Here is an 18,383-nt window from a genome sequence, read left to right on the forward strand (position 1 = left end):
AAATAGCTTGTCCTTTCCTTCTATCAACCTGTGCGGTTCTACAACAAAATGGTTTGAATCAGTCCCGCTTTCTTTTCCTCTCCACTATCGTGAATATCCGCCCCGTACTGTCCTGAATGGCCGGGAATCACCATGTGAAGCTTTTATCCCAAAGCCGCGAAGGGCTGGTGGAAATCGCTATGGCAACTGGCCACGCCCCCACCCACTGGTTGGGTTTGCGCAGGCGCCCACGGAAGTGGGCCGCAGGAAGCGGAAGTCCCGCCTCTGTTGCGCTCTCTGTGGAAGGCTGAGGCAACGCGGAGACGGTAGTGACTTGAGAGTGCGGCCACCACCATCGGCAACATGTGAGGCCGGGCTAGGCGTAGGTGGCGGGAGTGGGGTTGAGGGTGTATATTTGGCCACTTACCGGTGGAAGGGGATGGGCAGAGCCGGGGGCGGAGGCAAACATTTTAGGGGTAAAGTGGCGTACTTTTCTACTGATGCGTTTGAGAACGGACGTGGGGCCTTTGACGGATTCTGACTTCGGGAGGAGGGACAGCTTTATCTGATAACGGGCTGGGCTTTCCCAAATAATGAATCTTACTGAAATGAATTTTAAGGGGAAGCGCTTTTACGAATAAAGAACCTGGAAGAGGGGAGTACGGACTTGTAGGAAAAACGATCTTAGATAAGGGGTTTATACGGATAATTTGAGCTGGAGACGGTTGGCTTTCCAACTACATTCTCGATTTTTACGGATAACGAGTTACGGGAATGATTTTCCTTACGTATTCATTCAACAATTATTTATTGAGTGCTCCTATATCAGGCTGCTTTAGACACATAGGCTCTATCAGTAAATTACCCCACTCCCCCAAGGAAGAAAATCCCCTTCTGCATCTTATGGGATGGGAAGAGGCAGGCAGTAAACGTAATGGTAATAAACAGGTAAAGTATGTGGTGTGTTAGGTGACCGGGACTATGAATAAAGAAACAGTAGAGCAGGGTGAAACAATGTGGAACGCTACTTTTGAGAGACAGGACACATAAAGGAGGCAACACTTGAGCAAAAACCTGAAGAAAGTGAGAGAGTGTACTACAGAGATATCTGGGGAGGTATCCAGGCAGAGGGAAAAGCAAATGCAGGGACTCAAGAAGAAAGTTTGCCTAATATCTATTTTTTAATATAAATGTATCTATTTTTATTTATTTATTTTTGTCTGCGTTGGGTCTTCGTTGCTGCGCGCGGGCTTTTCTCTAGTTGTGGCGAGCGAGGGCTACTCTTCGTTGTGGTGCGCGGGCTTCTCATTGCGGTGGCTTCTCTTGTTGCGGAGCACGGGCTCTAGGCGTGCGGGCTTCAGTAGTTGTGGCTCGCTGGCTCTAGAGCGCGTGCTCAATAGTTGCGGCTCGCGGGCTCTAGAGCGCCGGCTCAGTAGTTGTGGCGCACAGGCTTAGTTCCACTGCATGTGGGATCTTCCCAGACCAGGGCTCGAACCCGTGTCCCCTGCATTGGCAGGCGATTCTTAACCACTGTGCCACCAGGGAAGCCCATGAGAGGGTTTTGAAGAGTGAGATGATATATGACTTGAGTCTTGGCACCATCCCCGAGACTGCTTTGTGGAGAGCAAACTGTTGGGGAGTGTGGATGGAGCCAGTGAGACCAGTAGGAGAGAGATGATGGAGGTTTAAGCCATGGTAAGAAATGGACAGATTCCGATATATTTTAGCGGCAGATGACAGGATTTGCTGACAGATTGAATATAGGATGTGGGAGAAGGAAAGAAGAGTCAAGTTGACATTAAGAGTTTTTGCTTAAAGAACTAGAAGGATGGAGTTGCCATTGATGGAGATGAGGAAGGCTGTGGATAGTATAGTATAAGTTGGGGGTATTGGGGGATCTGGAGTTCAGCCTAGGACTTGAAGGGTGGAAATGTCTGTTAAGTATCCAAGTGGTGATGCCGAGAGAGGACCGAGCAGGAGGGTGGGTGTGTGAGGGAGACACCAAGCCAGAGGCCATGAGCACCCAGGCTCCGGCTCTGGGCCCTCTCACCTATGGGTTCCATACTTGCCCACTTAGGAGCCTCCTCAACAAGCCCAAGAGTGAGATGACCCCAGAGGAGCTGCAGAAGCGGGAGGAGGAGGAGTTTAACACAGGGCCACTCTCCGTGCTCACCCAGTCGGTCAAGAACAACACGCAAGTGCTCATCAACTGCCGCAACAACAAGAAGCTCCTGGGCCGTGTGAAGGCCTTTGACAGGTAAACGCCTGGGTCTGGGGAGATGTTCTTTCCAGGCCTGGAGAAGCAGTCCCAGCTCCAGTCCGAAGCCCAGGGCAGAAGCATCTCAGGACCTCAAGATGTGGTGGTCTATCGTTGTCCCTCCAGCTGTGAAGCACAGTGGTTATGGTCATGTACTTGGGAGCCAGTCTTCCTGGATTCATGTCCCAGCTCTGCCTCTTAACAGCCATGTGACCTATGGCAAGTGACTTTATCTTGTCCGTACAGTGGCAGTAATCATGGTGGTTGCAAAGATTCAATCACTTAATATATGTGAAGCGTAGTAAGTCATTAGAAGTCAGGCATTTGGCACCCAGAGCTCTTAATCAGTTTTTTTGCAGTTATTGCATAATGAGAGCGTCCACCTGGGTCAGGTACTCTTTTAGGCTCCAGAGATACAGCAATGATGGAAACAAACATGGTTGCTATACTCAGGGAGCTTATGCTGTAGGCAGGGAAGCCGACAGCAAACATGTAAATATTGTCATAAAGACAAGTGATGATAAATTCTATGCAGAAAAGTAAAGCCAGGTAAGAGTTTGAAGTACCGGGAAGGAGGTGCTGTCTTAGGTAGATAACATGGGAGGCCTCAAAGGAAGACGCAACGGTGGACAGGTATGAATAAAATGAAGGTGCAAGCTAGGGTCTGAGTGTTTCAGCCATAGGGAGCAGCAAATGATTTTTCCTCTCTGGGCCTCAGTTTTCTTATCTGTGAAATATGCATCATAATAATATCCCTCAGAACAGTTGTGAGGCTTAAATGATATTATGTATGAAGAGCACTTGGCTCAGTACCTAACACATAATAAATGCTCAGTAAACATATGACCTGCAGCCTTTAGTTAGCATTTGGGAAGTGCTTTCCTCACAGTGGTGTGATGCAACTTACTCCTGGAATGCTTTTGCCACTAGCTTTTATGTGACCATGAACAAGTCTTTCACTCAGCCTTAGTTTCCCCTTGAATAAAATGAGAATGAGAACAACAGGAAGTGCCAGGTACAGGAGGCAGATAGGTCTGGATTCGAACACAGGCTCTGCCACTTCCAGACTCCGTGACCTTGGGTGAGTCACTTCATCCCACTATGCTCAGTTTCCTGCTCTAGAAGCTGGAGAGAACTAGTAAACCAGTCAGTGTTTACCTCCTTGGGGGTGAGATGCAGGGAGGATTGATGGGTTAATGCTTAGAAAGTGCTTAAAGGGGCCTGGTGAGTGCCTATATGGTAAGTGCTCAAGGTGATGGATATATATATATGTATATATATATATAATTTTTTAAGGTGACTCTTTCCTTTTCCCCTAGCTTCCTCCTGTGCCCCCATATCATCCTCTCATCCCTCTCCCTACCCAGCCTACCACCCTAGTATGTGTCCTGCCATGTTTGATTCACCGAGAGACTCCCTTGTGGTGGTAGTTAACAGCTTTATTGAGGCATAATTGATCTGTCATAATATTGTTTTTAAGGTAGAATCATTCGTGTGCTCTGTTGCATCTTGTTTTTTCACACAAATCAGTGGTCTGAGGACATCACTGCAAGTTAGCTAGGGTATTCTTAACCACTTTATTTACTTAATTATGTTACTTTCTTGAGTGAGCGATAGATGCAAAATTTGAAAAATACAAAAGGCACCCAATGAAGAGCAAGTCTTCCCTGTCTATGCACCAGTTGCCCTCCCCGGGGACCCATCATGGCTAATTTCTCCGGTCTCCTCCAGGAGGATTACTTGCACAGAACATCATACATGTAGATACAGGAGGGTGCTTTTTATTTATTTTTAAGTCACTACTAATGGCATGCCATGCTGTTTTAGACCTTGGTTTTTTCACTTAACAATATACCTTGGAAATGTTCCCATATTGGTATGCTACTTCCTTTTTTTAACTTATTTTCTCTGAATTGGTAATATATTCACATGATTTCCAAAACAGTAATAACAGTCCAATGAAAAGTTTCCATCTGGTTTTTCTCCAGTCTACCTAGGTCACCCCACTGCCACCAGTCTTTAGGTGTATTTCAGGGATTTAGTATTGCACAACCAGGTGGTGGAATGTACAAAAGGTTGCTTTCCATGCATCCTGTTCCCTCCCTTGCCTTTTTCACTCAGCAGTATCTCCTGGAGGCTACTACATAGCAAGGCACAGAGCTTCCTCATGTGCTCCTCACGAGCTTCCTCGTCTTTCTTTTTTTTAAATAAATTTACTTATTATTTATTATTTTTGGCTGCATTGGGTCTTTGTTGCTACTCTGCATTGCGCTGCGTGGGCTTCTCACTGCAGTGCCTTCTCTTGTTGCGGAGCGTGGGCTCTAGGCGCGGAGGCTTCAGTAGTTGTGGCGCCCAGGCTTAGTTGCTCCGCGACATGTGGGATCTTCCCGGACCATGGCCCGAACCCGTGTCCCCTGCATTGGCAGGTGGATTCTTAACCACTGTGCCACCAGGGAAGCCCCCTCATCTTTCTTATGCTTGGTAATATTTCCCTGTATCCTCCTATCCCTTTACCTTGCTTTCATTTTTCTTCATAGCACTTGCTACCACCTGACAGTATATTACAGGTGTCTTTGTTTACTTATTTAGTGTTCTTCACCCCTCACTAGACTGCAGACCCCATGAGGGCAGGGATATTATCTCTTTTATTCATTGTTGTATTCATTGCAAACGTTTGTTGACTGAGCTAATCTATACTGTCGTCACACGTGCCCACCCAGCACCCTGAGGACAGGGACAGAAAGCAGGACTGGAGTGGAGGCGTCATGTACCGGCCTCAGGCCCCAGGGACCTCTGGTTCTCCAAAGAGAAATTGTACCTTTGCTTATGCCACCAGGAGTACTCGGAGTTAAAAAGCACAAGCAGCACCATTTCATTTGCCTTTATCCTGTGCCAGGCCCTGTTCTAAGTACTTAACAAGAATACTGTATTGATGCATTTAATCTTCACAACAGCCCTAGGAGGTAGGCACCATGAATGTCTCCATTATAGAGAGGAGGAAACCCTCCTGCCCAAGCTTCAAGCTGAGAACTTGCAGAGGTGGCCTTGGAGCCCCAGCCATCCTGGTCCCGGGCCTGCACCTTCCCCCATGCCACGCTGATGGAGGAAGAGGCAGTGCTGCACAGAGGAGGGGGTCAGGAGGCTCCCTCTCATTCCTGATGCCTCCTTCTGCCCACCAGGCACTGCAACATGGTGCTGGAGAACGTGAAGGAGATGTGGACCGAAGTCCCCAAGAGTGGCAAGGGCAAGAAGAAGTCCAAGCCAGTCAACAAGGACCGCTACATCTCAAAAATGTTCCTGCGCGGGGACTCGGTCATTGTGGTCCTGCGGAACCCGCTCATCGCCGGCAAGTAGGGGCCTCCTCCCTGCCGTCAGAACTTACCCCCTCGTTTTGCAAAGACCTGCCCTTTGTGCTGGGAATAATAAAGTCATGTGTTTTTTCTAGTGGCCTCTGTCTGTTCACAGGGCCTAGAGAGTGGGGCAGACCCAGGAGGGGGACAGCCGGGCATGGGGCCAAGCACGGGGATTGGGACCTCTCTGAGCAGGTGAAGAGCCCTGGTCTCTGCCCCTTCCAGGCCTGACTTTCCCCTTCTGTGAAGTGAATTGGTTGGGCAGAGGGAGCTTTTGCTGCCTTTTGTGCTTTAATTTGTTCTAGCTTCTCATCACTTTCTCTTTCTCTTCCTTCTCCCCACCTCTCAGTAAGTCGGTCTCACTCAAAATTTCTTTCAGTCTTTTTTTTTTTTTCCCATTTGTTCAGTCAGACATTCCCCCAAGTGCCTACTCTGTGCCCAGCCCTGTGTTGCAATGCCGGGGACACAGCCGTGCCCAGAAGAGCCCCCAAGCTGCCCTCACTGACAGGAGAAAGAGCTGCAGTTAAAGCAGTTAGTACTCAATACCAACAGCATTTGTAGCTGACACCTGACCTGTGCGGTTGCCAGGCCCTACACTCTGGGCTGTTCACACTTCCTAACAACTCTGAGCAGGCACTGTGATTTATTACTTCCAATTCCGGAGGCGGGGACTGGGGCACAAAGAGGTGATGGCACCTCCCCAGGGGTTTCCAGCCAGGAAGTGGTGATGCCACCGTTCAAACCCACCCTGCTCCTGAGCCTGTGGCCTAGCCCCTGAACTCTGCTGCTCTCAAATCACAGCTTAACTACCCTAGAGAGAAATTCTCTGACAAATGTAGGGAGATAGAGGTGGGAAAGGGGGACCTAACTTATTGTGGGTGGATTAAGAGAAATCCCTGTCTTGCTCTGACGCACACACATCATGCTCCGCCCCGCCCCACCCCCCCACCCCAGCTCTCTCTGTGTTCTGTCTCTGCATCTTTATCTGTGTTCTCCAGATAAGGCCAAGTGCCAGGCTGGTGCAGTTCGCAAGTCTGAGGTCAGGGTCGAATGAGTTGTCTGACACACTGAGCTGTGGAAGGCGCAGCCATGATCCCGTTAGCGACAGAGCTGAGGACCCTGCAGCAGGAGAAGGCCTGACACATGCAAGGCAATGGCTGTGAGGTAATAAAGGCTCATGTTTACTGAGTGGTTCACATCTAATTTGAACAACCATCTGGGAGATAGATGCTAGAGGCACCCCATTTTACAGATGAGACAGCCGAGGCCCAGAGAAGGTAAGTGACTTGCCCAGGATCGCTCAGGAGACAATGGAGCCAAGTTCAAACCCAGGGAGCCAGGCCCTCATGACTATTGGGGAGCAGGATGGAGCCATAACAGTGTGGGGAATGATGCTGCCACAAGAAACTTACCGCCAGGATTTGGTTCTTGTGCAGGAGCTGGGACAGCACAAGCCCCGGGGTCACAGTTCGAATCCCTGCCCCACATCCCTCCTGTTCTCCCCGGGAAATAGGAATTCCTTTCCCTGCCTTGCAGGCTGGCAGCAAAGATTCTAGCCTAGGACACCCCTGCCTGGCATCAATCTGAATTTCCTCATCTCTTTACCCAACCCACTGCCCAAATGGTCTCTAATCCCCTCTTCCGTTACGGTGAGTGAAAGTGAAAACAGGTTGCAGGAAAAGCACTAGGCACACTGGCCAAGTGTGCTCCACGCACCAGGCAGTATCCTAAGAGTTACTCATTGGAATCTCAGGCAACCCTAGGATGTTGGTACCATCATTATTCCCATTTTCCAGAAGTGAAACTTAGGCACAGAGAGGTTAGGAATTTTCCCCAAGTCACACAGCTAATCAGTAGCCGAAAACTAAGATTTGAACTAGGCTGGTTCCTGCAGCTTTATTATTCCTACACTACCTTTCTGGAGAAGCAGCTCTCAGAAAATGTTTGGCACACACACAATTTTTAATCATACACATTGTAAATAGTTTAAATAACAGGAGATCACATGAACGTTCCCAGCTGGGAACGTTCTCTTAGGCATGGAGGATGGTGGCAGCATGGTGTCCATGATCTCTTGGCAACACGTGGCTGAAGTTGAGCAGTACTGCTCTCCAGAGGGTGCAAGGCCACCACCGGCATCTGGCCACACAGCCCGCCTCTGTCGTTTCCCTTATGGCCTGGCCAAGAAGATTTTCCCACCCCCCACCCCCACAAAAAACAACTGTTTCTCATGCTTTATTTACAAGGGCCCAGCCCTAGGCCCCCACCTTCCCAGAACCCACAAGAGGGGCCCAGCAGGACCACATGCTTGAAAGGACTCTGAGTTCAGCGACCATGGGCCATATCTGTCCAGGGAGCTGGGGACCCCAAGGAAAAGAATTGGACAACACCCAGGTACCAACTGAATCTAAGTGTGTGTCTATGTGGGGGAGGGATTTAGGAGTGAGGGTCTTGCATGTGTACAGGTGGTCCAGCCACAGTGAGACTGCTGGCTTTCTTCCTAATTCTCCTAGTTCCCAGGAGCCACCAAGAAGGGTATGCATGTGTGTCCACACTCTCCAGCTAGCAGTGGTCTTGGCCTCCCTGGATGTAGGTTTCAGCTCTGACACCTGCCCTGAATTGCCCATGTTGATATCTACGCACAGAATCCTCCTCTCTGGACCCCAGTGCCACTCACATTTCTGTCTCTCACTCTGACCTCTCCTGTGAGCTCCAGACCCTTATTCCCAGCTTAACATGTCCAAAGAGCACTATTGGTTCTCCCCACCCTGAACCCCATCTCCCTCTTTCCTCTCTCCAGCCCCAAACGAGAAGTCTTCCCTGGCTTCTCTCCTTCCTTGGCAAATCCTCTCAGTTCTACCTTTAAAACAGCTCTAGAATCTAACTGTTTCACACCCTATGTGGCCACCACCCTGGTCCAGCCAACATCACCTCCCACCTGCATTAGCCTCCTCCTTGGGCTCCCAGCTGCCACCCTTGCCCCTAATAATCTGTTGCCCCAGAGGGCAGACAGAGAGATCTGTTTAAAAAACTTAGCCCACTCCATTAGGAGCCGCTCCAAAGAACCTTCAGTGCACCTGAAATAAAATTCCCACTCTTCTGCCCCCTCCCACTTCTCTCTCCGTTGGCTCTGACTCACCCCACTCCAGACACACAGGCCTCCTTTCTGTTCCTCAGACACCGCCAAGCTCCTTCCCGCCCCAGGGCCTTCGCAGATGTGCTTCCTTCTGCCTAGAATCTCACCGCGAATTCTTTCCAAAGGTGTCTCCCTCACCTCTTTCAGGCATGGCTTAAATGTCACTTCCTCAGAGATGCCCCAGACCACACTAGGTCCCCTTCTAACTTTTCTTTATAAGCCGTTCCGCAGCGTATATGTAACTTGGTTTATCCTCACGGTCTGTTTCCCCACTCAGTTGTGATTTCTAGGAGAATAGGGACCTTGTCTTCTGTTCCTTCCCCTCCGCCCCCGCCCCCGCGCCGCCCCATTTCCCCAGCGCTCTCCACACCAGGCCTGGTACACAGCAAGCGCTCAATAAATACGTGCTAAGTGAATGGACCCAAGAATCCCGCAGCCTAGCAGTAACTTTCTAAGACATGGCTGGCCTCACCCGCAGGACCTGGGAGTGTCCTCGAGCACAGAGCGCGGCCGGCGGCGACCTGGCCAGGGCCGGAACCCGAGGGCAGGGTCCGGAAGGCGCGCTCGGGGGGTTGGCACGGCTCTTCGCCGAGTCTGTGGCGCAGGCGGCAGCGGTGCCAGCCCCGCCGGATCTCCGACTGCACCTGCAACGGGACAGCGCTCAGAGGCGGCGCGGGGCGCGCCATTCCCTGCGCGGCCAGCAGAGGGCGTGGGCGGCGGGCCGGGGCTCTCCCTACCTCCTTGTTGATGAAGCAGTAGAGGACGCTGACCAGAAAACCCTGCCAGAGGAGGTGCGGTGTTAAATTGGGGGCAGGGGCAGGGTTATAAACACCCCTTAATGAGCTCTGACCCCTTCCAGGCCCCAAACCACCTCGCCTGCCGCCACCTTGGCCCTACACTATTGCAGTCACCTTCTCCCTGGCTCCCGAATCCCCCCTTGCCCTCGCCAGTTTGCTGAGCAGTCAGGGCTGGAGGTTAAGAACAAGTGACCCCGGAGGTAGCCTGCTTGGATGTGATCACCGCTTCCCCACTTTCTTCCCCACTTGGGTAAGCTGCCTAACCCCTCTGTGACTCAGTTTCTTTATCTGGAAAATGGAGTAATAATACAGTGGTGGTCGTGAGAATTGAGGTATTATTAATATGCAAGAAGCCGTAGTGCGTGGCACATAGTTAAACCTTTTTCTGAATTTTATCATAACTTACTACATGATTTTATTTATTTAGCCACACTGTGCGGCTTGTGGGATCTTAGTTCCCCAACCAGGGATCGAACCCAGGCCCTCATCAGTGAAGGCACGGAGTCCTAACTACTGGACCGCCATGGAATTCCCTATTTATAAACTTTAATAAAGAATTAGTTTTATATTTATATAAATTTATACATATTTTAAATATAAATTTAAATAAATATAAAGTATATTTATAATTAAGAAAGTAATTGATATATTAATGCAAGACAATTATTTTATGTGTAATTATTAAGATATTTCTTATCACTTTCCATGATCCTTTTTTTTTTTTTTTTTTTCCATGATCCTTTTAATATCTAACTCTGATCACGTCCCTCTGCTCTCTTGGCTCCCACCTCACTCAGAGGAAAAGCCAAAGTCCTCGTTTGGCTCAAGGATCTGCCCAGGTATCTCACCTCTGTCCTCCTTCCCCACCCCCCCCACCCCCCCCCACCCCCCCCCCCCCACCCCCCCCCCCCGCTTGCTCTCACTGGCTCCCCCTGCTGAGGCATGCTGACCTTCTTCCATCATGACAGGTACTCTCTCCCACCTCAGGGATCTTGCACTTCGCATTTCTCTTTCTGGAACATTTTTCCCAAATATCTTCCTGGCTTGTTCCCTCATCTTTGGGTCTCTGCTCCAGTGTCTTTTCAGCGAGGCCTTCCCTGACCCCCTATAACCCCATCCTTCTTTGTTGGCTCCTCATCTCTGTTTTCTTGCTTTCTTCCCCCCTCCTTTAGGCATGTCTCACCATCTGACATTCTGTATATTTTACTTATATAGTATCTTTAGCATCTGTCTCTCTCACTAGAGGGCAGGCACCATTTGGTTCTTGGCTGTATCCCCAAAGTAAGCCTGGAAGGGTGCTTGGTACATAGTAAGTGTTCAATAAAGTTTTGCTGAATGTAATGAATGAACAGCCTTATGAAATGAGACAAGTATTGTCCCCACTTTAGAGATGAGAAAACTGAGGCCCAACAAAGTAAAAAGCAGGGTGGAGGCTAGGGTAGGGCAAGCACGGGCAGGGTGGGCCTTCAACTTCAGGGAGCACTTCCTTAAAATTTGCGCTTTAGGTACTTCAGATGCCTCACCCTTGCCCTGGCCCTGAGGTGAAGGCCACAGAGCTGGGAGTGACAACCCAAATTTGGCCCCAGCCCTGGCTGGCCTCAAAGCCCTCTATCTTAACCGGGAGGCAGTACTGCTGGGGCTGCCTGGTCTCCTGTCTCCTCTCTGCTGCTTCCCCGGCCTGGGGACGGCGCTAGCTCAGTATTTTGTGTAGAATGAATGAACAAAATCCCATCTTCACACCCCATTCTGTGGCTGCGCCAGAGGATTATTGTAACCCTCGTGCCCCTCTGAGTAGGAGGGCCCCAAGTCAAAGGGTGTAGCTCCTGCACCCTGCTTAAGCACCTGGAAAGAACTGAGGAAGATCTCAAAGCTGAGCTTGGCCAAGCGTAGGGCACCCCGGGCCTGTTCCTCAGTCACGGGAGCAAACACCACCTCGTGGACGCCCAGCAGGGGCACCAGCGTCAGCGTGGAGCGAGCCAGCCTGGGGGTAGAGGGTGGCAGTGGTCCCACGGCCCCGGGTCCCCCATCTTGCACCCAGCCACCTTCCCCTCCGTCCCCACCGCCCTCCTTCACCTCAGTCGGTAGTCTGGGCAGCGCATCTGTTGCGTCCTCAGCTTTGACGCGAGGATGCCAAGGATGCGGATAAAGATGAGAAAATTAATCTGCGGGGGGAGAGAGAGAGAGAGACTGAGCCAGTTCCCACCTCTCAGGCCTACCCCCCACCGCCCCGGCTTCCCAGGACAGGAAATCGCTGAGACCAGCCTGAAAGAGGTGGGGCCGGCCGTACCAAGATGGTTAGCAGGATAGGGGTCCTTATAATCCACCAAATGCCCTTGATATCGTTCCGCTCCCAGCACCTGGAGGAGGGGGAGTAGAGCTAAGGGACAGAAAACCTTAGGCTCTCCGAATTAAGCGCTTTAACTCCCCAGGCCCCGCCCACCTTCCTTAACGCCACACCCACATTTCCTTAAAGCCCCGCCCGCTACTATTTAGGCCCAGCCCTCATCCCTCCCCTTCCCGTAGTCCTGGAACCCAACTTTCTAAGCAATCTGTTCCTTCAGAACCCACCCAGGTCCCTAGGTGCAACTAGAACTTCCCCACGTTTCCATCGTACCCCTCCCGCGTCCCTCAAAGCTCCGCCCACCTCCCAAGCCCCGCCCCAGACCCACGACTTACTGCGTATTCTCGTACAGGTACCTGACGATCACCCAAGGAATGACGAAAAGTGCGGGGGCCCCTGTGCAGACCCAACCCCCGCCCCCCACCCCGCCGCAGCTGTCAGAGCGCGCACGGGCCCCGCCAGGCCCAAGACCCGAGGAATTCCCCCGCCGGGAAGGGGAGGCAGAAGCCTAGAGAGGAGAGGAGACCCCCTGAGGTAGACCAGCAGGGTAGCTGGGGAGAGGGGAGGCGCACTGGGCTGGGCAGGGGACAGGGTCGGGGCTCACCCCAGCCGAGGAGCATGTAGCAGCGGAAGTGGCCCTCCTCGGAGCCTCCCACAAGCACCAGGAGGCTGTGCAGGTAGATGCCCTCCACCAGCAGCCACGTGTAGTTGGCACCCACGCAGTACTGGGTCAAGATCTGGGCCGTGCGACAGGCAGCTAGGGCCTAGGGGGTGGCCAGACAAGAGAAGGGGGCAGTCAGGGCCCTCTCCACCCCCATCTCTTGTCGTCTCTTGACATCAAATATTCTCCTCTCATTCTATATCACCAAAGGATGATGTCGTTTTGGTTTCTTTCGCCCTATTCTCTTTCCCTATATGAACTCTCCCACTCTAACCTCTTTAACAATTGGTATCTTACATCTTGCTATCAGAGTTCCCCCCAGATCCCCCCAAATATGGCCTCTCCCACCCCATCTCCTTCTAAGAATTCCACTCAACTACTCCACCTCTCAAAAGTTTTCTCTCATGTCCCGCCAGCATATGGACTCTCCCACCCCTTGGCTTTTTAACAATTGGTATGGCCCAACTTAATAGGTTTCCTCCCCCCTGTCCCTAGACTTTAGTCTCTCCCACCTTGTCTCTCAGGAACAAATTGGTATCTACCAAATCCCCCCACTAGTTAGTTTCTCCCATCCTGCCACCGTCTCACCTCTAGCAGGGGATTCTCTCATTGGTGCGAAAGTCCAGCGATGGGTGAGATACTGAGAGAACGGGAATGGAAAATTCCAATAGAGGAGGTGATGGGGTGGGAGAGTTCAATGATGGGGGAGGCCGAGTTGGGAGGGTCCCTCTCCAATTGTGTTGGAAGGGTCAAGAGAGATTAACTGTCGATAGGGTAGGAGGTAGTAAATGGAATGGGAACCCTCTGGCCTCACCAGAGGAGAGAGAATCCCAATTTGAGAAAGAGAGAGACGGTGCTCACCCGGTTCCACGGGATAGGAGCCTGACCCCCAGGGTAGGGGCCAGGTGGAGGAAGCAGACGGTCTCGGGTGAGGATGGCTGCTGCCCGCAGCATGAAAGAAATGAACAGGTTGATGTGGATGTAGTTGCGAGTGCAGCGCAGCCGCCTGGGGGATTTGGAAGGCAGTCTGAGGACCTGGCCTTGGCCACACAGAGTCCCTTAAACTACCCCCCAGCCCTTCCCACAGAACCACCATTAAATGCTTGTTGCCGGTGGAGCCTGACTACCCCATCTTACTGGGAAAACTGAAGCCCAGTCTCTGCTTCCTCCACTCAGGGCTGGGGGTCCCACCTGAAGAAACTCAAGATGAGCAAGGCGAGCAGCAGTGTGGCAAGGGATAGGGAGTAGCCCACGGTGTACACAACCTGCAGCCGCTCCAAGCTGAGCCTTTGGTCCTGGGGGTGGGGCAAGAAGACACAGAAATAGAGCTCAGTTCTTCCCCTAGGGCCATAAAGGTGCTGGAGAGATATCTGCTCTTTGTTCCTACCCCACACCCCAGTGTTCCTTTGGGGATCCACCTACCATTGTCTGAGTGGGGCACTCCGCCCCTCAACTCCAAGTCTGGGCATGTGACCAGCCAATCAAAGCATTCTATCTAACACTACACCACACACACACACACACACACACACAACGATTAGTGGAGGGCAGTTATATGACCCAAATCAGGCCAATGACAGTCAGTCCTGGGACATAAAGTTAGAGCTATTGAGAAAAAAACTCAATCTTCCTACATTGTTGCTTGGTAGGTGGAATGTGAGCCTGGTGCCAGTGAGAGCCACCTTTTCCACTCCACAGAAAAGAGGACACCATCATACAGAAAAACAGAGGAACAATATGGTGAGATTCCCAACCACATCATTTTAGCACCCAGATCCAGCTGTGCCTGAAGCTGTAGCCTTATACTTTTCAATCACAGAAGCCAATATATTTCTTTTTCTTTCTCCTTCAAACAAGGAGCTGAATTTCTATCACTTGGAACCTAGAGTCCTGAACAGTACCAGGGGTTTGAGGCTCTGTCTGAGGCTGCTTTCTGCCTATGTCTGGACATCCTACCCTGAATCCCTCACCTCTTCTTACCTGAAAAACCCCATTCTTCTCTGGGTTCTCACACTGAGAATGGTCTCTCCAAGGTCCCCATTGGCCATCACTGCCACAATGGCGGAGGACAAAGCCTGCAGCCACTGTGGGGAAACAAGGGAGGGGATCAGAGGCACAGAGATGGAGGCAGAAAGACAAATTGTGAGACGAAGGCAGAGAGAGATCCAGTGACATGATGATGATAAACCCTTGTGTAGCATTTTACACGTATCAATTAATTTAATATTCATAACAAGGCTGTGAACTTGGTACTATCATAAACATCATTTTACAAACGAGGAAAGTGAGACGTAAGAAATTAAATAAACTACCCTAGGTCACACAGCTAGTTAGGCAAGGAAGACCAAGATGTGCAGAAACAGACTCATGAAAAGGAGAGAAAATAAGAACCTGGTGGTCCTCAGAGAGATACAGAGACAGAGAAGGGGCATTATGCGGTGACCCAGCCAGGGGTGGACAGACAGAAGGAGACACCCAGCCGGAAAGAGGAGCAGGATTGCTGCGGGGCAGTGGTGTCTGGGGCCAGGGTTAAAAGAGAGCTGTTTGTGTCAGGGGAGGGCCCGGTGTCCACGAGGCAGCTCACCATGGCGGTTCCAGGGCAGGTACCAGGGGCAGGACGCACGGGCAGTGGCATTGGGTGCAGTGTGGTCCCAGCAGACGTACATATCAAAGGACCCGTTACAGGCGAGGCCTGGGGCGGGCGTGGGGGCCAGATGTCGGGTGGACCTTCTGTACCTCTCGCCCAATGCTTCTCCGCCTTCCACACACAAGCCCTGCCCCAGCCCCGCCCACCTGGAGTGGTCGGGTCCCTGCTCCGTCACAGCTCCTCCCACCAGACCCCAAGGCCCCGCCCACCTTCCGAACCCTGCTCTGGGCTCCTGCCACCAAGCAAGTTCCCGCCGCAGATGCTTCCCACTCTTTAAGGCCCTTCCTAGGCTCCACCCCAAACTCCCTCTTCGCGGTCCACTTTAGGTCCCACCCACCTAGTATAGGCCTCGCCCAAGACCCCTCCCTTTTCAACCTTCCTTTTCAAGATTCATCTCAGGCCACTCCCACGCCGCCCACATTTAACACAGACTTCTCTCAGGCCCCGCGGATCAGTCCTAGGCCGGCCTCAAGCCCACCCCTCTCAGCCCCAGACCTTCTCTTGCTCCCAGATCTCCACCCCAGTAACACCTGCTGGGGGCGCCGCAGCCTCTAGTGTCGCCTGGCACTCCCTGCGGTACCGTTCCCAACGCTGGTACAGCTCTCCCGCCGTCTGCCCCTCAGAGCCTGCCTACAAAAAGAGAGAAGGGTGGACCCCCCAATCCCGCCCCGCGCTGACCCCTGCTCCCAGGCAGCGTGGTTCCTGAGGGCCAGAAACACCCTAGAGGGACTTGGAGGGGCTGTCCTGTTTTGCTCAGGAGTCTTGGGTGGTTTAGAAACCTCTTCTAAGTCTTGAGGGGTGCCTAGAAACCACCAGGGGAGTTGCTGTGGGGAACTGAAAACCTTCAGGAAATTTACAGGAAGGAGGCGGCGAGGTCTTAAAACAATCTTCCCAGTGGGATAAGCCTTAAAAGCCGGCCCCAGACATCCCTCCAAGCCTTGAGCTCCTTGGCTCCTGGGGTTCTCACCTCCGCCCTCCGGAGCAGCGGCTCCCACAGCGAGAGCAGCAGTAGCAGCCACCAGGGTGGACAGCTCGGCATCGTGTGAGAGGCAGGGCATGGGGGGGCGAAGGGTCCGGTCACGCAAGGGCAGCCGGCTCTGGGGGTCCGAGGGCAGAATCAGGAGCCGCCGCCCCCCTTCCCCAGCCCCAGCGCCACCACGCAGAGGGATTCAGGTACCCGGAGGCAGCGCCCCCCTCCCCCAAGAGTGGTGATTTGGGGCGGGGGGCGGGAGTGGTGAGGAGTGGGCGGAGACCGAGATCCAACACCTGACTCCCGGGCCCGCTCCCGGCTGTTTCTGGGGCAGCGGCGGTAGAAGGGGAATATTTGCTGAGAGTGCGGTTGCCTTAGAGCCCCGCTGGGCAAAAGCGCCAGTGTCACCCGGAGTATAGACCTAGAGACTCCGGGGAACCTGGGGACCACCTTGGAGAGGAGGGCACGGAGCTTGAAATGACTGTTGAAGTTCCCACTCTCCCAAAGGGTTTTCAAATCGCGGATAGGAACCCGACCATATCAAACTTTCCCTACTGTGGATAAAACCCAGAGTCAGCGGGACAATCCTCTCCTAGGGACCAGAGAGGCATCAGACCCTCTTAGGTCTGCAGGGGTCCAGATGCCTGGAAATCGGTCTAACCCCCAACACCCCACAGCCGGCACCATGTAGGGAAAGGGGAAAGCAAGGAGGATCTCGGTTGGAGCCCCAGAAAGACACAGAGTCACAGAGACATGAGACAAATATAGAGACTGAGAGACACAGAGACAGACAGGATGAGACACACAGCAAGAGACCAGAAACCAAAAGGCAGAGGAAGACAGAGACAAAAATGTGGGCTAGGAGACAAAGAGGAGATAGAGACGTGGAGAGAGATACAGAGAATGGGAGAAAGAAGCAGAGATACAGAGCTATCGAGAGGCTGAACAGAGATTGTGAGACGTGGAGACAGAGATGCTGAGAGACAGACAGAAGGAGGATATAGACTGTGGGCACAGAGGGGCGGAGGGACAAAAGCACAGGCTAAGAAATGCAGAAAGAGGGGCCCAGAGACTTGAGGGGGACGTGTGGCAGGGGGAACGGACTGGGATGGGGGGAGTCCTCACCTGTCCCCAGCCCTCCTCTCGATCACTTGCTTCTGACGCTGCTGCCTCCACTGCCTCGCCTGGGCTCTGGAAGAGGTGACAGCCTGGGGTGGTGGGAGGGGGCGGGGCCAGGGCGGGCCAAGGAACAGGAAGGGGGAGCTTGGGGCAGAGACCCAGCACAGGGGGCCAGTTGCGTGTGAGTGTCACAGCCACTCACAGCCAAGGGTCACGTGGGAGAACAGTCACTGTCATCATCCTGAGGACCCCCCCCAGGGTGCACAGCCTCTCACATTGTCCCACCGTCCCACTCAGCCACTGCACACGGAGTCTCAGTCACACACAGTGTCACGCACAATCCCATACACCCAGCCGCAGGGAGGCATGACACAGAATCTCACACACTGTTCCTCACAGAACATGTTCTTCATGTTCATTCACAGTCCTACAATCCAGCGTCACACCCAGAGACCCAAAGTCTCTCCCCCACAGGCTAACAGTCATTCGCAGTGACACAGCCACATACCTGGGGCGTGGACTCCTCTGCTCACACGGAAACACAATCACAGCTTCCCACAGTCCCAATGATACAGTGTCCATCACACACACATTCACACCATCACTAGGTCACATCACAAACACTGTCTGTCTCCCCCCACTGGCCTGTGTGCCCCATGAGGACAGGGCCAGGGCATCTCAGTCACCACTGGGTCCCCAGCATCACTCAGCACAGGTTGGGGCATAGAGCAGAGGCTCAAAGAATGATGGTCGACGAAATAAAAGCAGACAGTTATATGGTTCCTCACGCAGTCATACAATCCTTTAATGACGCGATCTGAAGGTAACACACAATGTTACACAACTCCACCCATTAACACGCTCACACATCGAGTCACACACTTCACATAATCACCTACAGAGTCCACAGTCATATTCCAACAACACACATTCCCCCAGTGTCATTAAGGCACACTCTCATGAGCTCCTGGTGTCACATGGTCACACTGTCATCCTCAGTCACATCCAGTGCTAAGGTCATACAAACATACAGCTCTCCATCACAGCCTCACCCGCACTCACAAGTCACATACAGTCACACACAGTCACACAGTTTTCCACAGGATCACACATCATCATCCCACGA

The 18,383-nt window shown here is 52.4% G+C and overlaps 2 protein-coding genes across 3 annotated transcripts; one reads left to right on the plus strand and one right to left on the minus strand.

Moving 5' to 3' along the window:
• The first annotated feature begins 248 nt into the window (after positions 1-248).
• Positions 249-5,681, plus strand: SNRPD2 (small nuclear ribonucleoprotein D2 polypeptide). 2 transcript variants are annotated; one of them, XM_032614795.1, is made up of 3 exons: positions 249-344; positions 2,057-2,236; positions 5,416-5,681. In XM_032614795.1, coding segments are annotated over exons 1-3 (357 nt in total). In that variant the 5' UTR covers positions 249-342; the 3' UTR covers positions 5,591-5,681. The 2 variants fall into 2 exon arrangements, with proteins under 2 accessions (XP_032470686.1, XP_032470685.1); XM_032614794.1 differs by having other exon boundaries at positions 302-2,236.
• A 2,173-nt stretch (positions 5,682-7,854) lies between these two features.
• On the minus strand, positions 7,855-16,207 carry GIPR (gastric inhibitory polypeptide receptor). Its single transcript, XM_032613407.1, has 13 exons — positions 16,136-16,207; positions 15,699-15,798; positions 15,106-15,213; positions 14,502-14,605; positions 13,713-13,816; positions 13,383-13,527; positions 12,465-12,624; positions 12,196-12,256; positions 11,807-11,876; positions 11,593-11,681; positions 11,362-11,500; positions 9,460-9,501; positions 7,855-9,366 (listed from the first exon to the last, which is right to left on the minus strand). The coding sequence occupies exons 1-13, from the start codon at positions 16,205-16,207 to the stop codon at positions 9,160-9,162; spliced, it is 1,401 nt and encodes a 466-aa protein (XP_032469298.1). The 3' UTR covers positions 7,855-9,159.
• Between the last annotated feature and the right edge of the window lie 2,176 nt (positions 16,208-18,383).

The sequence above is a fragment of the Phocoena sinus genome, chromosome 19 (genome assembly GCF_008692025.1).
Source record: "Phocoena sinus isolate mPhoSin1 chromosome 19, mPhoSin1.pri, whole genome shotgun sequence".
NCBI classification, from domain to species: Eukaryota; Metazoa; Chordata; class Mammalia; order Artiodactyla; family Phocoenidae; genus Phocoena; species Phocoena sinus.